Raw genomic sequence first — 25,850 nt, forward strand, 5'->3', positions numbered from 1 at the left:
ACGATCATGACCTGAGCCAAAACCCAAAGTTGATCGCTTAACCAACTGAGCCACCCAGGCGCCCCCAATTATTAATTTAAAAAGAGATGATTTAAAAGCTTATTAAAAGGAAAACAAAGACATTTTATAACATTATGATAAATCTGTATCTACCTTAGCCTTTCCTTCAAGAGCTCCAGTCCCCGCATATATCTTACTGATGGAATCACCATTCACAGACCACATCGACCGAAAAACTTCTTGAAAGCGAGTCACCAACTGAGGCTTTTCAGCTAAGCCGAGAGCTTCCAGCTGTTTAGCTAGCATCTAAAACAGCAAAAGAGAAAGAAAAAATAAATAAAAAAATAAAACAGCAAAAGAGAAACTTTTATTTTTTAAATTTATTTTATTATTTTTTTAATTGAAGTTCAAGTTGCCAACATATAATACCCAGTGCTCATCCCTTCAAATGCCCCCCTCAGTGCCCCTCACCCAGTCACCCCATCCTCCCACCCCAAAGAAGAAACTTTTATAAGTATATTAATATATTGTGATGTGACTTTTTAAGAACTACAAGAATCAAAATTTACAGTTTATAGCACTACATGGGACTAGATTCTGAAAATCTACCAGTTTACCAAGCTGTGTTCTGTCCCACCATTTCAATTTTAAAGTAAATACATCAGTGAAGCTTACAAGAACCTTAATATTCCCATATAGCAATAAGAACTTCTTTCTGGTTAAATGATAAAATTAACCTTATTAGAATGCCTCTATAAATCAGACTGGCTTACCCTGTTCACTAAAAGAACTGATTTTTTAACTGCATGCAATAGGGCACAGAAAATATCTACCTAGGTTATTTAAATATATATAGAAATAACTAATTTTCTTTATTTTTTGGATTGGTTTCTACACATTTGGGTGATTAAAATCAGGAAATTATGAGAAAAGTAGAGTTGCTCTTGAACTGTCACAGAATTAAATAAATTAGTCCTATTTCTGAATAAAGTCATGACCGTCTGATTTAATGCATAAAATCTATATTGGCAATGTCTATAAAGGGAAACTAGCGGGGAAATACATCATGCAAGAATGTAAGGTCTTTAGGCTACCACAACTCCTTCATCATAGATAACAATAAACATGTTTAGAAGAGTCATTGGTCTTTGAATGAACTTTGGCCTCTGACAGTCAAAGCAATGCATAATTCTCACCCAGTCTATGTCTTATTTGGAATCCAGTCATATTTTATGACTTGTGTTTTTACTTACCTCCTTCCCGTTTGTGTTTCCTTTTATCTATAAGTATCATGATTATCCATATTTATAGAGAGATTAAAAAACTAAAATAATATAAAAAAAACCATTAAACTAGGTTCATTTGATTACCTAAGGACTGATCCAGAGCTGTTCTTCATTAGTGTGAAGAAAACAATATTAGCCTCCAGGACCTCCTTTATCATTTATGGGTCCCTCTCTTCAAGGAAAAACTAACTTTCATTCCTAGTTTGGCTTTGCCTATTAGCAGTAAATTTCGTAACCAGGCAACCAATTGCTAGATAGGAGGGAGTACACTCTCACACCTAACTACCAACAGTGGATAGTCACCTAACTCAGATTCTGAGAACTAATACTTGTTATACATTTCATGAAGACTTTTAAATAAACATATTCAGCCACTTAAAAAAACACAACTCAAAACAAATCCAAGCCATGTGGTAAATGCCAAATGACCAAATGCCTTTCACTTTTCTTGTCTCTGTCATATTTTCTATATAAACTATAATGATAAGACTCAATGATAGAGTTTTTAAAAAGGCAAAACAGTATAAAATTCATTTAGCTACATAAGGCTGCATTTCTGTAGCAGAGAAGAAATGCAGAAGAACTCTACACCCTGTGTTCTGCTTTTTGAGATAGAAAGGACCTCAGCTGCAAAATAACTAATTAACCAATGTCCTGGCCAAATTTAAGATCATTATCTAGAAGAAGTAAGAACATGTTATTTCCTATTCCTGTTTTTATAGTATTTGAGAACGATGCTAAGTTCCTATGTAAGTAAATGAAGACCCAACGAAGACCCAAATGACCCCTACTGCTGCATAACAGGAAAGACTTAGAAAGCTCAGCATTGCAAGTTTGTCATATAGTTGAGACTATATCTATATTAGACTGAATTTATGCATAGGTGGTAAAGGAAAAAAGTTTTAAACAAAGACGGTTACGGAAGCTGAGTCTCATTCACTTTCATTCTCACTCACTAAAGACATTTTCACTGATCCTGTTTTTTTGTAGCTACTGATTTGAATACCATGCAAATTGTACTGGGTTACAGACTGTCAAAACTATAATCCGATAGATTTGCACATGCGAAAAGATCCTCCCCAATTCTGAAGAAATTACACAAAGAACAAAGGCCAATATATAAACATTGTGTGTGTGTGTATACCCATATCTATATATATTTTATTCTTCCAAAAGGCAAAAGAAGTAATTATTGGAATAGTATAAATAGCAGTTTTTAAAGGGAAAGTGAGGGAGCAATACAGTGAAATATCAGCTATCTAAAAAGAGTATTTGAAACAAGTAAAGGAATTATTTAAATGAAAAGGAATTTTTTTTGGGGGGAAAACCCAGTAAGAGAAGAAACGGCTTTAATGATGCATAATTTCATTTTATGAAAACCAGTAAGAAACATGAATATTACAAGAACATTGAAAGAGGCTTTTGATACAAGTCACATACATACATTTCAACTTTTTTTTTTTTTTTTTTTTACCTCTAAGCCAAGGAATGCCTGCACACTATTTGTTCTATCAAGACAGTCCAAGCAGTTTGTTCGAACAGTACCACTCTGGCATCTGCAACAAATTCAGCAAAGTTTAACAGCTAGTTTCAAACAAAAATAATGAAGCTAAAACAAAAGGAGAAAAACTAAGGTGATTAAAATATAGCATCTACTTTCTATCCCTAACTTTTTATTACCACAATTTCAAACACAAAAAAAAGATGAAGGAATTTTACAGCAAACATCTATAATACCCACCATCTAGATTCTACAACCAGTCATCTTCTGTCATATATTCTTTTTCACATATCTGTTTTATCTACACCCACTTATTTTTAATTAGGCCAGTAGTCAGGAGCTAAATATGTATTCAGATTTATAATCCCATAGCTCTTTGCACATAAAAGATAAATATTTATGGAAGAAATTTTAAAAACCTACAATCTGTTCTCTCTACTGACCTTTACAATTTCTATGGCATTAATGCTAAATATTGCACAAATTGAAAAAAACTGAAAGTTTGAGCTTTGTCCACTAAAGTTTACCTCATCCTATACTCTGATCTTAATTTTTTCAATACTTATTTTCCTCCTCAACTTCATAATAAAAAACTGAAGATTTAAATTATACTAAAGCAGACAATAAACAATGTCTTTCACTTCTATTGGCATTTTTTTAAATTTTTTTTTTATTTTTTATTTATGATAGTCACACAGAGAGAGAGGCAGAGACACAGGCAGAGGGAGAAGCAGGCTCCATGCACCGGGAGCCCGACATGGGATTAGATCCCGGGTCTCCAGGATCGCTCCCTGGGCCAAAGGCAGGCGCCAAACCGCTGCACCACCCAGGGATCCCTCTATTGGCATTTTTAAAAGTCCTTACTGAGGTGAAAAAATAATGAAGATGGTTAATGGTATCTGTGCCTCCCAACACTGGGAATGTCAGCATGATGAACTTGGTTTAAGAGAAAAATAGTGTTAATAAAATTGCAGCTTGCAGTTAAAAAAAAAAAAGAAATATTAAAAGATTAGTTTAAAGAGAGAAGTGGGAATACCTCTCAGAGCATGAGGTCTGGAGCCAGATAATCCTAGCTCTAACACTTTTTAGCTTTGTGATTTGGGCAAATTATTGCCTATGCCTCAGTCTCCTCAAATGTAAATGGAGATAATATAGTACCTACTCCTACAATTGTTGTTATAAATAGATGTAAAGACTACGTACACTACCTGGCTCATACTATGTGCCCAATAATATAAGCTATTATTAATATTACTTGTTCAACTCTAAAGAAAAACAAGCCTAAAAATCAAATATAATAAAGATATTTTATCATAAACTTTGATATAAAGAAAATTTAGAAGTTCAATGTTAAGAATAACTTTTACAATAAACAAAGTGCCAACTCAAAGAAAAGAGAAATAGAGCAAACCTTTGGACTTCACTTCCATTGAAATAAAAAAATCCATAATCTACAAACTTTTGGACTTGAGGTTTAAGAACACTATGCAATTTTTCTGCCTTTCCTCCTTTAACCATTTGATGATAGTCAAAATTCACCATGTGGATATCAGCAACGTGTTCAGAAGCTTTCAAATGACTCTGAAAGTAAAAAAGGCAAATACTCATCTAAATGTTAACTAAATACGACCTTACCAAGTAACATTAAAACGGAACCTTACATTTTAAATTTAAAGCTCAGCATTGCCCCTTGAAACCTCCCTGATCGCACACAAAGCTTGCATCAATACTAGCAGTAAAATGGAAAATTACTTGCTGATATCCAATAACATCTTTTTTGTAAAAGCTCACACACTGCCCCCGAGAGATGAGGTGACATAATTAACATCAGAGAACTTAAATAATATTCTCATCTGGTTTAGAAAATTAAAAATTATTTCTAACCCTAGCACTTCATTTTTTATAAACAATGTATCTGTTATAGAATCTCAAAATAAAGTAACTGATTTCAGATAAAACCTATTAAAGACTTAAAAATTCATTTTTTATAATATCATTCAAGGGTTTTAAGTCATTCTCTCAAGTATAATCTGTTTATTAACAATATTTATTTCACAAACTTAGAACAGTCACATAATTAAGTTACTTCCAGACTTCATTAGATTGAACTTCAGAAAATACTCTCAAATCATTTTTAAGCTTACAATCTTATTACACCATTATTTACATTAATTCATTATTGATTCAATAAGTATTTATGAAGAATACTTTGGTTTTAGAAGTTGGACATATCAAAAAAAGAAGTTGGACATATCTTTGGATTCTTTTTTACTCGAAATTCTCAGGTTTTCTCTCATCAATACAAGAAGGCATAGCCTTGCAGTTATACAAATGTATTATTCACCATTTCATTTCAGGTTTAAAACAATGACAGTGGTTTCTAGGAAATAGGCAAGGCAATGAACAGATGAAGGAGGAAACTGCCTGGTATCTTTTTATCAGTGACAGATGAATATTTTTCAGAGGGGAGGATATTCTGCTTCTCCACAGCATAAATAAGAATATTTCAGAAAACAGCTTCAATTACTTTGAAAGCTTTCCAAATCCCAATTTCAGCAACATTATACAAAACTGTTTCTTAGTAGCCCAAAGAGTTAATGGTTCCAACAAGTACCCAGTCTTTTTCTAGAAAGTAATTTCATTATTGTATCATATTATTTTTAAATATTGTTCTATATGTCTGTAGGCCAGAACAGAAGAAAAAATGATCATGCCTACCTGGAAAGCCTTACTTAGCATATGTTCACCTTCCTTAGATCCAAGCAAATTTACTATTATTTGTTTACCATATAAATTCTTAAGTGTTCTAAAATGCCTATTAAAGAAAAAAAGAAATAAGCATGTATCAAGTGATAAGCTTAATTTTAAAAAAAGATTTTATTTATTTGACAGAGAGAAGAGAGAGAGAATGAGTACACAAACAGGAGGAGCACCAGACAGAGAGAGGGGGAGAAGGAGACTGAACATTGAGCCAGAGGTGGAGCTCAATCTCAGGACCCTAGGATCATGAGAGTCAAAAGCAGGTATTTAACCTACTGAGCACAGGGGCCTGTAAGCTAATTTTTTTTTTTTTTTTTAGACAATCAGAAATCCATTAAATAGAAACTTCAAGGCAGTTTTCTAAACTCCTAGAATTGGCAAAACTGGATACAAATTCATTGCACCAAATCATTCTTCTCAAAATTCTGAATTTATGAAAATTCAGTTAATGCCCATTTCCTCTCTGATTCATCAATGCTGAGACTTCCACCTGTGCTGGAGCTGCTGGACCCACCCTCTTCAATATGTGAGGCTGGTGCCAGACAACACAGAGAATACAAGCCATCCAACTTGGGGATGGCAGCCACTTAGGAGGGTTGCACCTCATATGTGAGGACATCATATACCCCATGGGTATTCAGGGAGATCTCCTTAACAGTTTTAGTCTTAAGAAAAATAGGCCCCAAATATGAGGGTTTTTTTCTCTCTAGCTTCTAACCATTCCAGGTGTTATAGAGCAATGCCATCCTAAGGAAATATAACAGGAACAGACATAATTACAAACATAATTTTAAATTTTCTAGAAGGTACATTAAGAAAAGCAAAAATAAACAATGAAAATAATTTATATTTTTTATTTAACCCAATATAGCTAAAATATCATTTCAATATGTAATATATTAATAAGATATTTTATATTTTGCATTTTTAAAAATATTTTTAAAATTTAAATTCAATTTAGTTAACATATAGTGTAAGTATTACTTTCAGGGGTAGAATTTAGTGAATCATCAGTTACATATAACACCCAGTGCTTATTACCATCAAATGCCCTCCTTAATGCCCATCACCCAGTTACCCCATCTCCCTAACTCAACCCCCTCCAGCAAACCTCAGTTTGTTTCCTAGAGTTAAGAGTCTCTTATAGTTTGCCTCCCTCTCTGTTTTCATCTTATTTTTCCTTCTCTCCCTCTACGTTAATCAGTTTTGTTTCTTAAATTCCACCAGTGAAATCATTTGGTATTTTTCTCTGACTGACTTATTTCACTTAGCATAATACCCTCTAGTTTCATACACATCACTGTAAATGGTAAGATTTCATTTTTTGATGACTAATATATATATATACATATATATATATATAACCAAGTATATACACATATAATATATATTTATATTTTTTATATATATGTAATATATATAAATATAATCATCACACCTTTTTTATCCATTCATCTGTTGATGGGCATCTGGGCTCTTTCCATAGTTCGGCTATTGCTGACATTGCTGCTATAAACACTGGGATGCATGTGCTCCTTTGAATCACTATGTTTGTATCCTTCGGATAAATACCTAGTAGTGCAATTGCTGGGTTGTAGGGAAGTTCCATTTTTAACTTTTTGAGGAACCTCTACACAATCTTCCAGAGTGGCTGTACCAGTTTGCATTCCCACCAGCTATGTAAGAGGGTTCCCCCTTCTCTGCATCCTCACCAACATCTGTTGTTTTCTGAGTTAATTTTAGCCATTCTGACTGGTGTGAGATGGTATCTCATTTTGGTTTTGATTTGTATTTCCCTGATGATGAGTGATTTTGAGCATTTTTTCATGTGTCTATTAGCCATTCGTAAGTCTTCTTTGGAGAAATGTCTGTTCATGTATTCTGCTCATTTCTTGACTGGATTTTTTGTTTTGGAGATGTTGAGGTTGATAAGTTCTTTACATATTTTGGATACTAGCCCTTTAACTGAGAAGTCATTTACAAATATTTTCTCCCATCCTGTAGGTTGCCTTTTAGTTTTGATGACTATTTTCCTTGCTGTGCAAAAGCTATTTGGATGAAGTCCCAATAGTTCATTTTTGCTTTTGTTTCTCTTGCTTTGGAACATGTCTAGCAAGAAGCTGCCGTGGCTGAGGTAAAAAAAGTTGCTGTGCTCTAAGTCTCTGAAACCTAGTTTGTATTTTATACTTACAGTACATCTCAAATTGAATTTCACGTGCTCAATTGCTATACGTGGCTAGTGGCTACCCTATCAGACAGCACATCCAAAGACGTGGCTTTAAGGCCAGGAGATCAAGACCACAACCTAGTGCTACCAACCCCAGAAGTCTAAAACTGGGTATCACTTTCTTCTGATTAAATTAGTAGTCAGAAAAAATTCTACTTACAGCCAAAGCAAGCTGAAATGAATCAGTAAAATATAATAACTAGATTCGCTGTTTAACAACATTTTTAATCAAAACTTATAGCATTATGTAAAAATAATCAGTTTTACCTATCAAAAGCAGGTGCATTGGCTTCAAATCCCCTTGACATACGAACACGATGAGATCCCACCTACACAAGAGAAATACATTTAATTATACTAGAAGCCAACATGCAGACAAAGGAAAACTGTTCATAATATGTAGTAATTCATTTGCTGAACATACAACAGTAAATTGAATAATTGATTTTCATTCATATTATTGTTTAAAAAAATTCAAAGGGTTTCCTTTTCCTTTATTTTTAAAAACATGACTTCTTGGGCACCTGAGTGCAGTTGGTTAAGCATCTGCCTTTGGCTTAGGTCATGATCCCAGAATCCTGGGACCAAGCTGTATCGGGCTCGCTGCTCAGTGGGGAGTCTCTTTCTCCCTCTTTTCTCCCTGGCTTGTGTGCCCTCTCTCTCTCAAATAAATAAATCTTAAAAAAAAAAAAAACAAAAAACATGATGTTGTAAAAAAAAAAAAGAAGTTATAAAACACAAAATAACAAGAATTTTTACTTATGAAAGATATTTTTAAGAGGTCTTTCATATACATTATCTTGTTTAAAACTCAAACTATATGCCCTGTGTAAGTTAACATATTACTGCCATTTGGGCAATAAAAAAACTGAAATTCAGACAAATGAAATAACTCGTCCTCTTAGGTCAACAGAATGCCAAAAAACAATTCACATGGGAATTTAGGTCTCCTGAACTAAATTCCTACTCTTCCAAGCTGACTACAAGTACAAGGTCTACAAATTTCTTTGTTACACTAAATGCTTTATTCACTTCACCTACATCAAGTCAACAAATTAAAAACAATACTGTACCTGGAAAAACAGGCTTTCCAAGGCAGTCTCACAGTCACACACACACACACAGAATCAGAAAATATGGGTTAGGAGAATTAAACAATATGGAAAATATCTGCCTTTCTGTTTTGTTATAGTTTTTCTGTTCTCACAAAGGAGAGTAGCAGAAAGATTAGACAAAATTAAGAAAGATACAAGAGATGCCAAGACGAAATATAAAAGTAACACCAGATTATTTCCCTGAGCTTCACTTTTAAACATCTCCCTCTGAAGCTCTGAGATCAAAGTTCCCCAGAATTCATTCTCCCTAATCCGGACAAAGTGACTTTAAAGGGGCATGGGAACATTAGAAACAACAAATACCCAGCATTTGCTTCAAGTGGATGGAACTGGAGGGTATTATGCTGAATGAAGTAAGTCGATCGGAGAAGGACAAACATTGTTTCGTCTCATTCATTTGGGGAACATAAAAAATAGTGAAAGGGAATAAAGGGGAAAGGAGAGAAAATGAGTGGGAAATATCAGTGAGGGTGACGGAACATGAGAGACTCCTAATTCTGGGAAACGAACAAGGGGTAGTGGAAGGGGAGGTGGGCAGTGGGTTGGGGTAACTGGGTGATGGGCACTGAGCGGGGCACTGGACGGGATGAGCACTGGGTGTTATGCTATATGTTGGCAAATCGAACTCCAATAAAAAATCAATCAATCAATAATAAAGGGGCATGGGAAGAAGGCTACCAAATCAGTCATGCAGTTCAATGGATAAAATAAGAAAATAAATTCTAACACGCTCATCCAATTTGAAAATTAAATTAACAGTATTATTCATTCATCATTCTTCTCTCCTGATAAGACAATCTACTAACTCTCCTGATAATCAGTATCCTGTCTTTAATGTTTTTTATTTTTTTATTTTTTTAAATTTTTATTTATTTATGATAGTCACACACACACACACAGAGAGAGAGAGAGAGAGAGAGAGGCAGAGACACAGGCAGAGGGAGAAGCAGGCTCCATGCACCGGGAGCCCGACGTGGGATTCGATCCGGGGTCTCCAGGACCGCGCCCTGGGCCAAAGGCAGGCGCTAAACTGCTGCGCCACCCAGGGATCCCCTGTTTTTTCTTTTTTTTTTAAAGATTTTTTAAATTTACTCATGAGAAGCACAGAGAGAGAGGCAGACACATAGGCAGAGGTAGAAGCAGGCTCCCTGTGGGGAGGCCGATGTGGGACTGAACCCCAGGACCGGGGGATGCCAGGACCAAGGGATCACGACCTGAGCCAAAGGCAGACGCTCAACCACTGAGCCACCCACATGCCCCTTGTTTTTTCTTTTCAATAAGAAATAGATTAGCCTAAAGTTATGCCTATATTCAATTTTACTTTATAGTGCTTAGTAGTCTTCATGAAAATTTTAAAATTTGAAAGATGTGTACCCCAGGACATTAAGCATTTTAGACTGAAGAAAATTCAGCAGAAGTCGATACCTCTTCATTGGAGTACTCTCAGGTAATTGTCTATAACTCTGTAAAAATCCAAGACTTAGCATTTTGTCTATTGATTAATATTTATCTTGAACAGTACTGCCAACTGTCAGGAAGGTAAAACAAAATACAAGTTCTGTTTTTCAAGCAATGGCTGGGGTTGTTCCCCATCATCCTGCTACAACACATAACTAGCCACACATCATACTCTTATAGTAATATATTGGTTAAACTCGATTGTTTTATTACTAAAGTTTTAGGACAATTGCCTAAAAAAATTCTATAATAAAAGAGCTCTTATATTAATTATGATAAAAGTAGTACTCCAGAAAGTTTTAAGGCTTAAAATAAGCACAAATTTATCCAATTTTTAAAAAAAGTTGTATCAAAGATATTTTTTAAAAAAACATTTAATTGGACGGTATGGGACATCATTTTCCATCAATATTATTGCTTCATGTTCATGTATTTCTAAAACTTCAATTCGACCAAAAATTGAGTGTGCAACACTATACTAGACATAGATCTGATGATGTTTACCATCTTTTAAGGCTAATTTAAGCTAGAACATACTGTCAGAATAACAGTGTAAATGTTAAATAATTTCAAAGAAACAAAGTCATAAGTAAAATGAATGAGTTGTTACCACTTAAAATATCATTCTTACTTGTGTAGCACCTTATGACAACTCCTATAATTCCTCTAATTCATACTGACATTTGCTTTTTCTATAAAAGGCCTGCCTCTCCAAACAGATGGTAAGCTCTCTCTGAAGCATCAGTACAGTCTTTGAAACTCTCATAGTATACAACACTATACACCCAGTATAGAATAATATACATCGGGGAAGTATTAAGTATTTAATGAAGAGATCAGTGTGGAGGGGGGACTGACTCCATTCAAGGAGATCTGAATGGCCTATATTGAAGGATGACAACTTTAATTTGGGGAGCAGAGGACACCTGTTAGAAGACAGGAAGGCATGAGGTTAGATAGGTAGAGGAAAGCAGAGGAAGACAGATTGTGAAGAAAAGGGCACCTTGTAGATCTGATGAACATAATATATCAAAAGCCGGGAAACGTGCCAGAGAGCTGGGAGGAGACCAATTAGAAAACTGTGAGAGTCTTCTGGGCAAGAAGAAATGAGAAGACCCTAACTGGGATGATAGGAGTGGGAACTGAAAGAAAGGGAGAGTCCCAGTGCCTAGGAGAACGCTGGGCTAAGTGTCACAGGGCAGGCTACATTTGCTGGTTCAGGACTGGCTGTTGGAACAAATAGGCTTGGAGCTGCTTGAAGGTCAACAGACCTTAGAGATGCTTAAAGAATAGCAGAAGAGCATCATGTACACAGAAGTTCTCAAATGCGAATGGTAGGGAACCTGGTTAAAAATACATATTGCTGGCCCCATTCCAAGAGGCTCTATTTCAGCTGATATGAAGTTGAGGCCATGGATTTGTATTTAATCATTTCAGGTGATTCCTTCAAAATCTTACAATTAAAAAACCTCTGAGGAATTAACTGTGGAGAATAAAAGGCAAGTCAAGGAACAACTCCTAAGGATTCTCTGCCCGTGCCTTCTGAAGTAGGACATCTCATTAGGTAACACTAACTCCAAGGAACCCCAAAATTAATTCCAGTCTTGAGAATACACAAGATACCTAACAACATTTTCAACCAGTCTCTGTCAAAAGCCATTCTTTGTCTTCTAAGGGAAAATAAATTTGGGGACTTGGCATTTTTTTTATTTTTAAAAATGAATGTCTATTTTCCAGTTTTTAAAAATAGATAAAATATTTTCATCCCTCTATTACCAATTCTTAGAATGATGGGGAGAATGTTTTTCTGTAAAAGATATTTATAAAAATAATCCATTCCTGTTCCAAAAAAGGCTGACTTTAAAAACTACTAAGCTAAAATAATTGAGAATCACTTAGTCAGTCCTCAACTCAAGACAACAATAGGCCAGCTCCATGACAATTTAGTAGAACTGCTGGACTGTTTCAACGTCTTAAAAATTACTATCTCTATCAAGAAATGCATGATTTAAAAATCCATAGTTCTCAGCCCATAAACAAGATGACATTGGCCAGACAGAAACTGTGTGGGCCAGCCACAGAACACAGCAGGAGGGAGGAGGGTAGCCTCATCCATCAATGTGACTACTCAACATCCGACCATCTTGAATGGTCAAACACTGTAATTCTGAGCTTCTCATAAAATATCACAGAGAGTGGCAAATAGCCCATAAATAGATCACTACCATTTCTTATACTCCTCTGTCTCTAAAGCAAAAGCATTCACCTTGCATCAAAACAAGGCTTTAGGAATGTTCTTGAATATTTTAAACACCCATCGCTGATCACAAAGGTTTAGAGGAAGTGGAATAGGGTTGGGATTCTTTCCCAAAAGAGACTTGGCGAGAGATATATCTACTTAAGTTATCCCTACATGCCAAAGAGAAAACCTGCGTAAGTTAAAATTCTGGACAAGAACTCAGGAATTGTAACTGCTTTTAATCCTTGTTAATTCTTGGCTCATCTTATATAAATTGCAGTATTGCAAAGGTTCAATTGGCCTGCAATCAATCTCCATAACAGTCATCCTAAAATGTAAGAGATCCAGCTGTGAGCTAAAAGGAAGCAAGATTTTTTTTCTGTCCATTTTCTTAGTACTATAGGCTAAGGCATAAAACTTACTAGACAATACACACTAGAAGCCTAAAATGAAAATAATGTAAACTTTAGGGACTAAATATTTTGTAATAAAAATAAAATGCAAAATCACACTATTATGGGCAATCTAATGTTATGAACTTACATGAAAAAAATCTTTTATTTTAAAGATTAGATATTTATATCAACAAAATTAAAAAGAAACCATCAGGAAGCAAACCAAAGAACATAATAAAGATGATTGGTCCCTACAAATCATAAAGTAAAAGTTCAGTATCAGATATATTACTGATAACAACAATAGCTAACCCTTACAACAGTGTTGCCTGTGGGTACCAAGCATTGGTTTTAATATTTTTCATTTTATCTTTACAACTCTATGAAGAGGAACTACTAATATTATCATTCCCATTTTACAGATAAGCAAATTGAGACACAGAGGGGTTAAACCACTTGCCCATGAACACACAGCTAGTAGTGGCAGAGTAAGGATCCAAACTGAGAAGTCTGGTTTCAGATGCCTTTTTAACTACTACATTCTCCTACCTAAAGGGGCAAAATTGTTATATAAAGATACGGAGATAGTAAATATGAAACACTAAATATCAATGTGCTATGGAAACATTAAAATTTTAATATTAAAAACAGCAGTTGAATTTCTATGGACATCTGAAAGAATATTAAACAAAAATACCTAAGACAATTCCAAGAATGCTTGTATTTATACCCTCATTTGTGCATCTAGCTAATATTACTAAACTGAATAACTAACTAATGAAGTAATGAACTACCCTGAGAGGTTAGAAAACATTCAAGAGAAAACGCAAGACAAAACAATGTTGTACAGATACCTGCAACCCTGGTTGCTCCCAGAACAATGGAACGGATCCCCGGATTTGTATGAAAGAAGAAACAGAGTCATCTAAGTATACAACCTACAGAGAAAAATAACATATAAAATATTTCCACAAAGTTACTACATTACAAAGACAAATATACTAACATCTCTTGCATGCTAGTTTTATCTCATAACCAACTCACATCTAATTGTCCTAACAAAATATCCAGAAGAGGCCACCAAATGAGTGTGATTTTCTCTTAACTAGTGATAGTTTTTCCATAAATTAACCAAAAAATAGTAAAAATATAAGCATAAAAATCACAATTTTTAGTTTGCCTTCTGAATCTCAATATTTTACACACATACTTTTATATTTATTTTTTTTTCTTTAGCTTTTTCTGTTTTCTAAAACTAATTTGAAGTACTGAGTTGGGCTGGGGGGAGGCCTGAATGTACAATAATATAGTTTCAGAGCCAAAAAAAATGTTTTTAATTCAAATATAATGAACATACAGTGTTCTATTAGTCTCAGGCCTATGATATAATGATTGAACAATTCTATGCATTTCTAAGTGCTCATCAAGATAAGTGTACTCTTAATCTCCTTCATCTATTTCATCCAGCCCCACCCCCCCACCTCCCCTCTGGCAACCACCAATTTGTTCTCTGTATTTAAGAGCACTTTTTTTTGTTTGTTTCTTTTTTCGTTTTGTTTCTTAAATCCCACATATGAGTGAAATCATACGGTATCTGCCTTTCTCTAACTGCAAATGTCATAACTTACTTTTAGTTGGTATATATATCTACCTTTAAGAACTGGGTTTGATTTAATTTTTTTTATTTTTTATTTATTTATTTTTTATTTAATTTCACACAAAACATTTTATTAAATTATCTAGCTCTCTAATTGAGGATTTTTAAATTCAATACCAAAACGTATAGCACTGACAACATGCTAATTAGTAAAAATCTTGTTACTCATTTGAAGAGTCATACCGAAGTTTGTTTATAAATAAGTTTGTCTTAGGGAAGTCTTTCTTAAGGCTAGTAAGCAGCCAAGAACAACCACAAAATGACATTACAGATGTGAAAAGGAGTTTTGAATCCAGTAGAAATCTATGGATCTATTATTTTCTGAGCCTCTCTTCTAATACATGAATCAAGCAATATAAAACACTATGTACCTGTTCTGTTTCTACAAAATTAGCAACGTGACCATCATCATTTGTTCCCCGGACATTAAACCTGGTCCCAGCTCGTTCACAGCTGAGTCTGGAAATGAGGCAAGCCTTTGCCTGCTTATGAGCAGCATAAATTGTTCTGATTTCTACTCCCCCACACATGAGGCGTAATAACCAGTCATCACAATTCACACCATAGTGCTTGAGATGCAAATGCAAAGACTGATTCCTAGCAGAAAAAAAAACAACTCATTAGCTTACTGAGTACCAGATAACACAGCATAAGTTTTAAAACAGTGCTCCTGAAACATTAATTTAATGTCATTCAATTAAAAGGCCCTACAAATAAGTCAATTCATTTACATTTACCATGCTAGGAATCAGAAGATGGGGCTATAAAATGTGATCCTCCGGCATATGATCTATGGTTCAAAGAAAAGAAACATCTTTTATGTTTTTACTATCTGTGCTCCATTCTGTTGTCTTTTCATATAATGTATATATAACTTAACTTTCCCCAAAAAAAGGATTTCATACAAATATTCCCACCCCACTTTATAAAGCTCTACTCTTAATGTTCGACTTTAATAAGGCTCTAAATAGCCAACTGACCTAGTAGCTACCATATTAATACATGTCTAGATTTTTCCATTACTCTGAATGGTTTAGTGGGGGCCTCGTTTTCAAATTTTTTCAGGGCAAAAAGTTTTATTAAAATAAACATACAGAAGCCCAATGAGTAGGAAACTCACCAGAGCTGAGTCACTATGGCTAAAGCAAGGAGAGGGGCTGGAATCCTGCCAGGTTGGCTACCTTCTGATCCTGCTGACTGCCTCTTCTGGGCTCTATACTGGAACTCTAGCTCTCCAAAGAATGCATATGGAATATCCTGACCAATTTATCACCAAGGGAAATATATTGTTGTGCAGAAAAACTTACTGGTTGGCTTTTCAGATAACCAGGAGTCTCATAAAAGTGAATTTTCTATAATACTGAAGCTTGGTTCTCAAGTTTTAAAACTCTCCTGTTTTAGGTAGAAATTTTTCTTAAGTACTCTGCACTATCTCACTGTCTTAGTCTCATTAATACACAGCACTACTGCTACACCAGCAGCTGCCCAGCCCTCCTCCTCAAGGTATAGGCGATGGTAGAGATAAGACAGCTGGTGGGCACGTGCAGTTCTGATAAACCATCTACGTAAGTGAATGGTGAGATTACTATTAGACTAACACTCAATCCAATGGCCATTAAGTATTTTCAAAATATGACATAAGCCTCCATACTCTCCTATTGCTTATACTGATCTGAGGTGAAGTTCAAATGACTGTGATCCAGTATGTCCAGATACCATAGAGAGTCCCATGTCATGGCAGAGGTATAAGCAACATACCTGTCTCCATTTAAATACAACTGGGATCCTATGTATTTGTTCAGGTAGTTTCTCCCTCTACCATCAGTTTTCATTTTTCTTTGCTGTCAATGAATTGCTGTCTTAATTCTATTTAAATTCATAAACAACTCTCAACGGGCTGCAGCTTCAAATCTCCAAAGGAATAAATGAGTGGGGTTTTTGTGATAGGTGTTTGTGACTCTGGAAACAAAACTTACTTGGCTGTATCCTGGAAAATATTTCTACTAAGCTACAAGAGTATGCATAATAAATTCATAAAGCTTTCATTTTTCTATGCAAGGTGAAGCTCAAGAATGCCAATCCTCGGAAAAATTGTAGAAAGTGTAAAATTACCAAAACTCATTTTTGGTGTTTTAGTCTCCCTTTTGTTCAACCTGTCTCCTATTCAATAAACCCCCTCAGGGGATCCCTGGGTGGCGCAGCGGTTTGGCGCCTGCCTTTGGCCCAGGGCGCGATCCTGGAGACCCGGGATCGAGTCCCGCGTCGGGCTCCTGGTGCATGGAGCCTGCTTCTCCCTCTGCCTGTGTCTCTGCCCCTCTCTCTCTCTCTGTATGACTATCGTAAATAAATAAAAAAAAAAAATTAAAAAAAAAAAAATAAACCCCCTCAGTCTGTTAGGTAAACTGTTGCCACCTCCACCCTTAAGTAAATGAAATAAACAAATTACTCCTACTGGTTAAACTTAGCAAATGTGCTTAACTGCTGATCATTGGAGCCAATGCATCCACACCTGCTTAAACTTCTAATTATTGGCAAGAAAATTTTTCTCTCTTAATCTAAGATATTTGGGGTTAGAATGACCAGAGTGGGGAGAAAAAAGTCAGGGCAACTGCCCTGCCCATCTGCGCCACCTTAACTTTTCAGGGATTTCGATGTCTCTTCCATCAGAAAAAGTGTGGGGCTGACTAGGCTCACTTAATTGCCCCATTAACCCTTCCTTCCCAGCCCTTCATTGTCTCCTCCTTTGTGAGGTTCCAAGTCTCTAGGATGCTGGAGTCTTTTTTTCATTCTGCCTCGTTTCTCCTCTGTATTACTATGCTGGGCCAAAAAACTTGCACATTAACTAAAAAGCTTCCTCTAAAGTTTGTTTCTTATCCTAAGGTTTTGTTGACTTTGAGCCCTCTGACACCCAAGACAGATAGGTCAGACTAAACGAGCCACTCAAGGACCATAGGTAGATGGTGCAAGTGGGAGGAAAAGAAAATATCTAGGAGGAACACCTTGAATCTGACCTACTGAGGGAGACCCAAGGGCAGAGAGTCCTGGACTGCGGTCTTAGGACGTGCAAACATAATGAAATATAATTACTACATGATGTTAGGGGAAAATGTCTACAGCAATGTTGACTGTGGACAAGAGAAACAATATCCTAGAAAACTGGTCAGCTCCAATAAAGCAGCACTAATTATAGTTACATGTGCTTACCTTTTGTGCATACTACAGTACAGTTTATGCATAATCATGAAATATCCATTACCTACTTAAGTTTTACTTTATTATAGTACTAAACTTTATCCTAGCATATCACTTCTTCACAGTCCATTGCTCTTAAATCAAGATTATGCACCTATTACCTTTAAATTAAAAATAATGAGGCAATGCTGTCTTAGAAAAACAGTACTAAAAAAAAAAGGAAAAACAGTACTGCCAGAAACAAGATCTCAAACTATGAACAGTAAATATGAGTATCACAACTTGATTACAACTAATTCATTCTTAATTTTAAAATAAATATCTTAAATATATTTCAGAAATGAAAGGTCAGTTTAGATTGGGCAGAGCAAAAGGGTTGCATGTCACATGTCACATGGGAACTTCAATAAACTGACACTGGCTGCCTGCGATGCTCTGCTGAGGATTCTGGAGCAGGAGACAGTGGGGTGCTCAATCAGCAATGTCCATCCTTGCTATCTCTGGAAATAACTGATGAACACACTATGCACCAAATCACCAAACTATTGCACAGCAAGCACATGATTACCAAGGGAAAAAACGTTAACACAAACTCACCAGAAAAATCTATTATCAGTTGTGTGTTCTTGCATGCTACGATGTGCATTAAGACTTAGATCTAAACTGGTTCCAGATGCAGACCACGCAAAATAAAAGTTTCCTGAATTCAAAACTTTTCGCACTTCGGATATGCGATCCTCATCTGAAGAATCAATTCGTAGTGATATGAATTCAGTAGAAGTAACTCGGAAAACTTCAGATTCTTGAATTTTTCCAACAGACATACATCCGGTGACTAAAACCAGATAATGTAACATGGTATCACCTGCAAAAACCAAAGAATTCATCAGATGAAAAGTCCCAATATTTTTCAAGTTATTCAAAATTTCCTCCAACTTTCTTGTCATGTTTCCAACTTTTAAAATCTGACAGCATGCTTATTTTAAACTGACATGGACATGTTTACATTTACAACTGGATTTTTGCAAAAGTTGAAAAAAATCCTTGATTAAACACATTTAGATCCATGAACCATTTAAACATTAACAGAATAATCTCACATTGATGAAATTATTCCTTTGATTAATCTGATATAAAAAAATTTATCAAGTAAAAAAATAATCTATATGTTATCTTCCCCATCTTTCCTTTATGATTGTCAGGAAATCCACATAAGACAATAAATGTGGGAGCTCTTTGTAAATAGCACAGTTGAAAGAAATGGAAAAAATATAAATGTGAGCTGCTGTAGTTGACATATGAACAGAAATCCCCTGATAACAATTTATAAAGCAATTTGGTTTACAAAAACTTTCATAGATATTTTCACTAATTTTGGCAAAAATCCCATGAAATTAGCATGAAGGCGAAATTCAGCGGTGGTGTACTTTGACGGGCAGAAGTGGCCCTGAATCTTGGCTCTGCCACTTATTATCTAGACCAACTTTAGTGTGCTAACAGAACCAACCTGAGATATACTCCCTCACAAACCAGGATTAAAATAAACCTCACTGGACTGTGAGGGTTACCTGAGGCAATATTAGCTAAGCACCTAGGCATAGTGCTTTACATGTGATAGATTCATAACAAATGACGAATCTCCACTTTACACCAGTCCTCCTCAAAGTTGGCCCATGGACTGTCACAGTGAGAAAGGTGCATGTTCCAGAATGGAAATCAATTACCTCACTAAATTCACTGTTCAGCTTAGCTGACTTTTTTTGCATAGTAAGACTCAACCAAGGGAGCCATGTGTTGATTTGCATGATGGTGCAAGCTCCTTATTCTCATTACATACCAATAACAAAATGGTTCACAGACTGGTACCAGGCCTAGGGCCACACTTCCAGCTACGCAGCTACAGTCAAACCAGTAATCAGTAATCAATCACAAGGGTTACTCTGCAGCCTGCGGTGACATTAAGTGGCAGGGATAGACTCAAGCTGAGACCTTTTAAATACAAAGCAGATGTCCTTTCTACTATAAACCAGAGCAATCAGTGTGGTTCTAAGACGTCTTTTCTTAAAGCACTGGAACAAACAAAAAAGACAATGCCCTGATTTTAAAAGCCACTCACTTGGCTTTTAACAACTGATACCAATCTTAAAGTGTTCATATAGGATAATGTCTCTGAAACTTAAAATCACAACAGCTTGAGTATGTCACATGCCTTTTCAACCGACATTTTCCCAAGATTAGCATAATTAGGGTTTAAAAGATGTTACCATGCTTTTAGTTCAAATATGGAATATGAAATGATATACAAGCAATCACTCAAATCCTTAGAATTTATAGAGATAAAAAAGATTATTAATTATACTGAATAATAAACTTACCAAGATTTAATCGTAAAACACCTAAAAGTCCATATGCATCCAGTACTTTGGAGTATGTACCCTTGATTGCCTCTTTTTCTGCAGATGCTACAAAAAAAGTTCCAGGGTTATTTAGTTATAAAGCCAGAGTTTCAAACAAAAATCTAAATACAACATACATACATATACATACATATATATGTGTATATGTGTGTGTGTATATTTATTTTATTTTATATTTTATATTTTATTTATTATATTTTATTTTATATTTTATTTTATTTATTATTTTATTTTATATTTTATTTTATTTATATTTTATTTTATTTTATTTTATTTTATTTTATTTTATTTTATTTTATTTTATTTTATTTTATTTTATTTTATTCTATTCTATTCTATTCTATTCTATTCTATTTTATTTTATTTTATTTTATTTTATTTTAGTAGGCTCCATGCTCAGTGTGGAGCCCAATGCAGGGCTTGAATTCATGACTTAGAGATGTAGACCTGAACTGGGATCAGGAGTCAGATGCTTAACCTACTGAGCCACCCAGGCATCCCTAAACCTGATATTCTTAATATAAATATATCAAATAAAAGATTTTCTCAGCTAGTAACTTAATTGTCCTTCTCAAAGAGTCAACAAATTTTTCCAGCACCACTGATGAATAAATCCAGCCTCTCCCAATGATCTGAAGTACTGCCCTAAATAATACTCATGCTTTGGAGACTTTTTTGTTTTTAAAGATTTTATTTATTTATTCATGAGAGACACAGAGAGATAGGCAGAGAGAGAGTAGCAGGCTCCACACAGGGCGCGGGATGCGGGACTCGATCCAGGACCTCTGGGATCACGCCCTGAGGCGAAGGCACACGCTCAACCACTGACTGAGCCACCCAGGCATCCCCCCCTTTTTTTTTTTAAGATTTTATTTATTTGGAGATTGTTTTTGAATCTTCTCTGTCCCACTCACCTGTTTGCCCATGTCTACTACCAGCAGTGCCCTGTGTTATCACACCCCTAGTAGACAACATCCAACTCCTTCACCAGTCATCTTTCAGAATGTGGCCTCAACCTCCTCTTTCTGCTTCATTTTTCAATTACTTTCCCCCTCCTTCCGCCCCCCCCCCATGCTCTCATCACATTAAACTGTCCCTAATTGCCCCATAGCACTCTTTTACACTCCTGCACCTTTGCACAGCAATCTAGCTTTCTGCCTACAAGGCTCCACCTGACCACCTTATGTAAACATCACACAAAGTTACTTTCTGGAAACCTTTCTCTAACCTCTACAGGCACACTTCTTTCACAGAGCTCCCTCTTCATGTTGTCAAAACATTTTAAATAGACCCATCACTTCTCTTTCCCATTAACCAGCCCAATCCTTGAAGGCAAGAATGTTGTCCTATGCATCCTTTTATCCCTGACATTTAGAATAGTGCTTGAAACATAGAAGATGACAAATGTTTAAATGATAAAAGCTAACAGCAACGCTTGACTACAGAGTTTAGCAGAGGAACGATATCTTCAGTTGCACCTTTGTCTTGATTCATTTCTTCTGCTATCAAGTTAATGTTATCTTGCTGATGAATACAATCCACAGAATAATATCCCTAGGTCAGGTGTTATGGTTGCTCTGTTGAAAAACAAAAACAAATCCTGAAACTTTAAAGGAAAACTCTTCCCAGTTCTTAGCAAATATTAAAAATTTTACCAAAAACCCCGAAGAAATTTAAGCCATAACTTGTAACTCAATGGACAATTCCAAATAATTCTAAAGTCTACAAATCCAGAAAGATGTGATTCTCTTTCTCATTCTGTCCTTTCTCTTCTATTTCTTTCCTTCTTTACTGTTCTCCCTTTCCACTCTGTATTCCACACTCCCCAACTCACCTCCTGACTGACTGGTTCATTCCTTATTTACCCTAATCTCTTGTGTCTGTCCCTTTTCTCCTTTCCTCATTCATCTACAATATAGAATTATAATACATTTTGGCAACAGTATGTGTTCAACATTAGAAAAGTATGTTATGGGGCCCCTGGACGGCTCAGTAGGTTAAGCGTCTGCCTTTGCCTAGGTCAGAATCTCAGGGTCCTGGGATCAAGCCCAGAGTAGAGCTCCACTCTTCTCCCTGCTCAGTGGGGAGCCTGCTTCTCCATCTCCCTCTGCCCCTATCCCTGGTTTGTGCTCTTTCTCTCCCTCTAATAAACACATAAAATCTTAAAGAAAAGAAAAGGAAAGCATATCATCAGATCCTTCATGCCTTCCAACTTGTCAATCTTTACAGCCAACAAAAGGGCTATCTTCCCCGCCTACTACTTTGCCTAATATTCCTTAGTACTTTGTATTAGAGAACTTTTCCTTTGCCCCAAGCTCTTCTCCAGGGTTCTAATTGTTGGGGGGGGGGGGCGGGGGGGATATGATGAGGGAACAGAGGACTATCTGAGGACAAAGCACAAGCCCAGGGCAGCACACTGACAAGTCTTGAAGCAGGCAGAGGGACATTCCTCTACTGACTCAACTGCCTCAATCCATGTTAATACTTTGCTAAGGGCAGAAAATCTTAGCCCGACCCCCAGGATCCTGTAAGTCTACTTTAACATATAAAAATTCCTTTAGAAACCTCCTTTATCTCTAAACCCCCCCAAGATACATGTTGGCAATCATCCCCCAAGCACATGGCACACCAATATACCTCCGAAGGGTCTCATGACTAAGGTTTTATTAGATGGTAATAAAAGACCTTTTCCCAACAATAGCTAGGCCCTTCAAGATCCTGGAAACCTTGCTTCCAGAATTCCTTAGACAGTATGCTATCCTCAAACTCCTCCCAACTCTCAGGTATATGATCAGTCACTCCTCACAGGCCCGGGGCAGCAGCTCTTCCTGCCCACAGGTCCTGTCCCCGTGCTTTAATAAAAACACCATTTGGAACGCCTGTCTCTGCCTCTCTCTCTCTGTGTGTGTCTCTCATGAATGAATAAATAAAATCTTAAAACAAACAAACAAAAACCCCACCATTTTGCACCAAAGACGTCTCAAGAATTCTTTCCTGGTCGTTGGCTCTGGACCTCACCCCACCAAAACTCACCTATATTCCAAAACTTCATCAATCTCATCTTCCTTGCCCGAGTCACCTCTTTTTGGACTATCTACTCATAAGCCTTCTTCCTAGTTAACCCACTTCTGCCTTGGAATGAGTTGTGCTCTGCTAGCTGGCAGCACAGGCAAAAACTAAATTACTCAATTAATCAGTTCAAAGATATTATGTCAAATGAATTTGTGAATGAAATTTCAGAGCCATATGCAATTTTAATTTAATACTGTCATAATTCTCCAGCATGCTCATTATTCAGTGAGGCCTTTACCTTTATCAAAGCTGCCTATACAAAATTAGAGAGTAAGATTTCACCCAGCCATTAAAATTGAGGACTTGTATTTCCTTCTGCATTCCCAGAGTTCTTCTTCTCCTTATTACAACATATGCTTAAGTAACTGTTACTCCTAACATTAAATGACAAATGACACAAATATAAAATGTCACATTAATTTTAATTATATTTTATAAAGTAAATCAGGATCCTATCCCTAAATACTGCCTCTTTAAGAGTACCACATGTACATTAAAGCAAACGTTAGAGACTTGTTACATCTCTGATGACAGAAGGCATGGCTTCCAGGGCAAATGTTAGTTTTAGAGCATACATGCTGTATGTATTTAAATACCATCACTAATATAGTAATATAGATATTACCAGATGTATCAGTTTCAACAGCAATCATTATTTAGGTTCAAAGACCAGCAGCCGTAAGATTAAAAAGAAATTGTATTGTTAGTATTAAGCCATCACCTTTCCTTAAAAACAAAAAAAGGTATTTTATCACTTAAATACTATGAAACAAAATGGTCACTCTTCTAGTCATGTATAATAATTATCTTTTCATTGACTGTGCTCCAAATATATGAGTATGTTGTGTCTCTCAGGCCCCATGAAAACCTATTAAACTGTCATCTGATTCAAACATGCCAACAAATGTCATGCTGCTCATTTACACTTTTATATTTTATTCTAAGACTCAGGAAACAGGACAGACACACACACACAGGCATACAATTTAAACTAAAGTGCCTATTCCTAGATAAAAGTATGCTCCTTAAGGAAAGGAAAAATAATTTGAAGAGCAGATATCACTTTTTTTCCCAGGAACGTTTTGCTTTCTCCTCAAACTATTAAATGAAATTTTAAAATAAGTTTTAGAGTGATAAATGATGCTGCAGTTGAAGTATCTGTATATTGTTTCTGTGATGATTATGACAGTAACTAACACATATTATTCAATTTTCACAACAATCCCATCAGCAAAATTACGACTATTTCCATCTGACATGAGGAAACAGGGTTAGAGAGGTGATCAATTTGTTACTAACAAACTGATAACTTCTTAAACAGCCCCAGTCAAAGAATGCAGCTTCAGAAGGAAGGGATTTTTTTTTAAGATTTTATTTATTTATTCATAAGAGACACACACACACACATAGAGGCAGAAACACAGGCAGAGGGAGAAGCAGGCTCCATGCAGGAAGTCTGATGTGGGACTCGATCCCGGGACCCCAGGTCATACCCTGGGCCAAAGACAGGCGCTAAACTGCTGAGCTACCCAGGGATCCCCGGAAGGAAGGGATTTGGCCTAGCTCACTGCTCTATCCCCAGTGGCAGAGCTCAGTGCCCGGCGCTCGATAGGAGTTCAAAGATATTATGTCAAATGAATTTGTGAATGAAATTTCAGAGCCATATGCAATTTTAATTCCAGATACTTTCAATTCCCTAAGAGAACATAGTGTTTTCTTCCTAAACATTTTTTTATGTAAAGGACTGTAGATGTTTTCCTATTCTTCCATATATGTTTCAGAGGTTTGGGGTAGAACTGAGGGAGGTCTTTTGCAGGTTGTCAGAGCCCAAGCAGAGTAAGAACAATGGCTCTGTGCATGGATTTGAAGCCAGAGGCAGGGAGAGAGGGCACTCGTTTGGGGGGAGGACAGCCTGGGATAAGACAAGTCTCAGTAGGGTGAGGAGGGTGGTGCCCACCCAGGGATGTTGGGAGAGGCCTGGTATGGTAGGTTGAAGCTTGGGCAGGGTGGGGAGGGCAGGGTGCACTGAAGGGAAGCCCAGGGAAGGGTGCTGGAGGCCCTGTAGGCTGAGGAAGGCACCCACACAGTGGAGGTGGCTTCAGTGGCAACAGGAAAGTGGTTGATTATAAGGGGAATGATCAGGAAAATGGGAACCAGGTTCCTCACTGTCAGTGAATGAGTGTACAAATATGGAAGGAGAGAAAACTAGAACGGGCACTGCAGTGTTGATAGGAATTGGAGTTACCAATGTGAACTCCTAGTTTTCTAGATAGACAGATGGACAGACATGGATATAAATGGGTGTGTATAACTATATATATATATATATATATATATATATATATATATATATATATATATTCACACATAATTACACATTCTCCTTAGTTCTATCCATTGACAGGGCCTGAGATCAGCAGTACTCCAATAGCAATGGCCACACCTAGCACCCAGACTTTGCTTTCTAATACCACTGTCCACTATTAAGGATTCCTTGGAAAAATGGCTATTCTAGGGCAAAGGCAGAGACA

At 36.2% G+C, this 25,850-nt stretch overlaps 1 protein-coding gene across 10 annotated transcripts in view; it reads right to left on the reverse strand.

The window, feature by feature from the left end:
• The window catches only part of SYNJ1 (synaptojanin 1), a 91,875-nt gene that overhangs the window by 48,143 nt on the left and 17,882 nt on the right, over positions 1-25,850 (reverse strand). For all 10 annotated transcript variants that reach the window (XM_055313348.1, XM_055313352.1, XM_055313350.1 and 7 more), the window contains exons 3-11: positions 20,206-20,292; positions 18,428-18,695; positions 15,010-15,235; positions 13,836-13,919; positions 8,042-8,103; positions 5,506-5,602; positions 4,199-4,368; positions 2,761-2,842; positions 154-306 (exon numbers count right to left, since the gene is read on the reverse strand). In XM_055313348.1, the coding sequence (XP_055169323.1) occupies positions 154-306; positions 2,761-2,842; positions 4,199-4,368; positions 5,506-5,602; positions 8,042-8,103; positions 13,836-13,919; positions 15,010-15,235; positions 18,428-18,695; positions 20,206-20,292 (1,229 nt within the window). The remainder of the gene's footprint in view (positions 1-153; positions 307-2,760; positions 2,843-4,198; positions 4,369-5,505; positions 5,603-8,041; positions 8,104-13,835; positions 13,920-15,009; positions 15,236-18,427; positions 18,696-20,205; positions 20,293-25,850) is intronic.

Source organism: Nyctereutes procyonoides, unplaced genomic scaffold, assembly GCF_905146905.1.
Source record: "Nyctereutes procyonoides isolate TBG_1078 unplaced genomic scaffold, NYPRO_anot_genome, whole genome shotgun sequence".
NCBI lineage: Eukaryota > Metazoa > Chordata > Mammalia > Carnivora > Canidae > Nyctereutes > Nyctereutes procyonoides.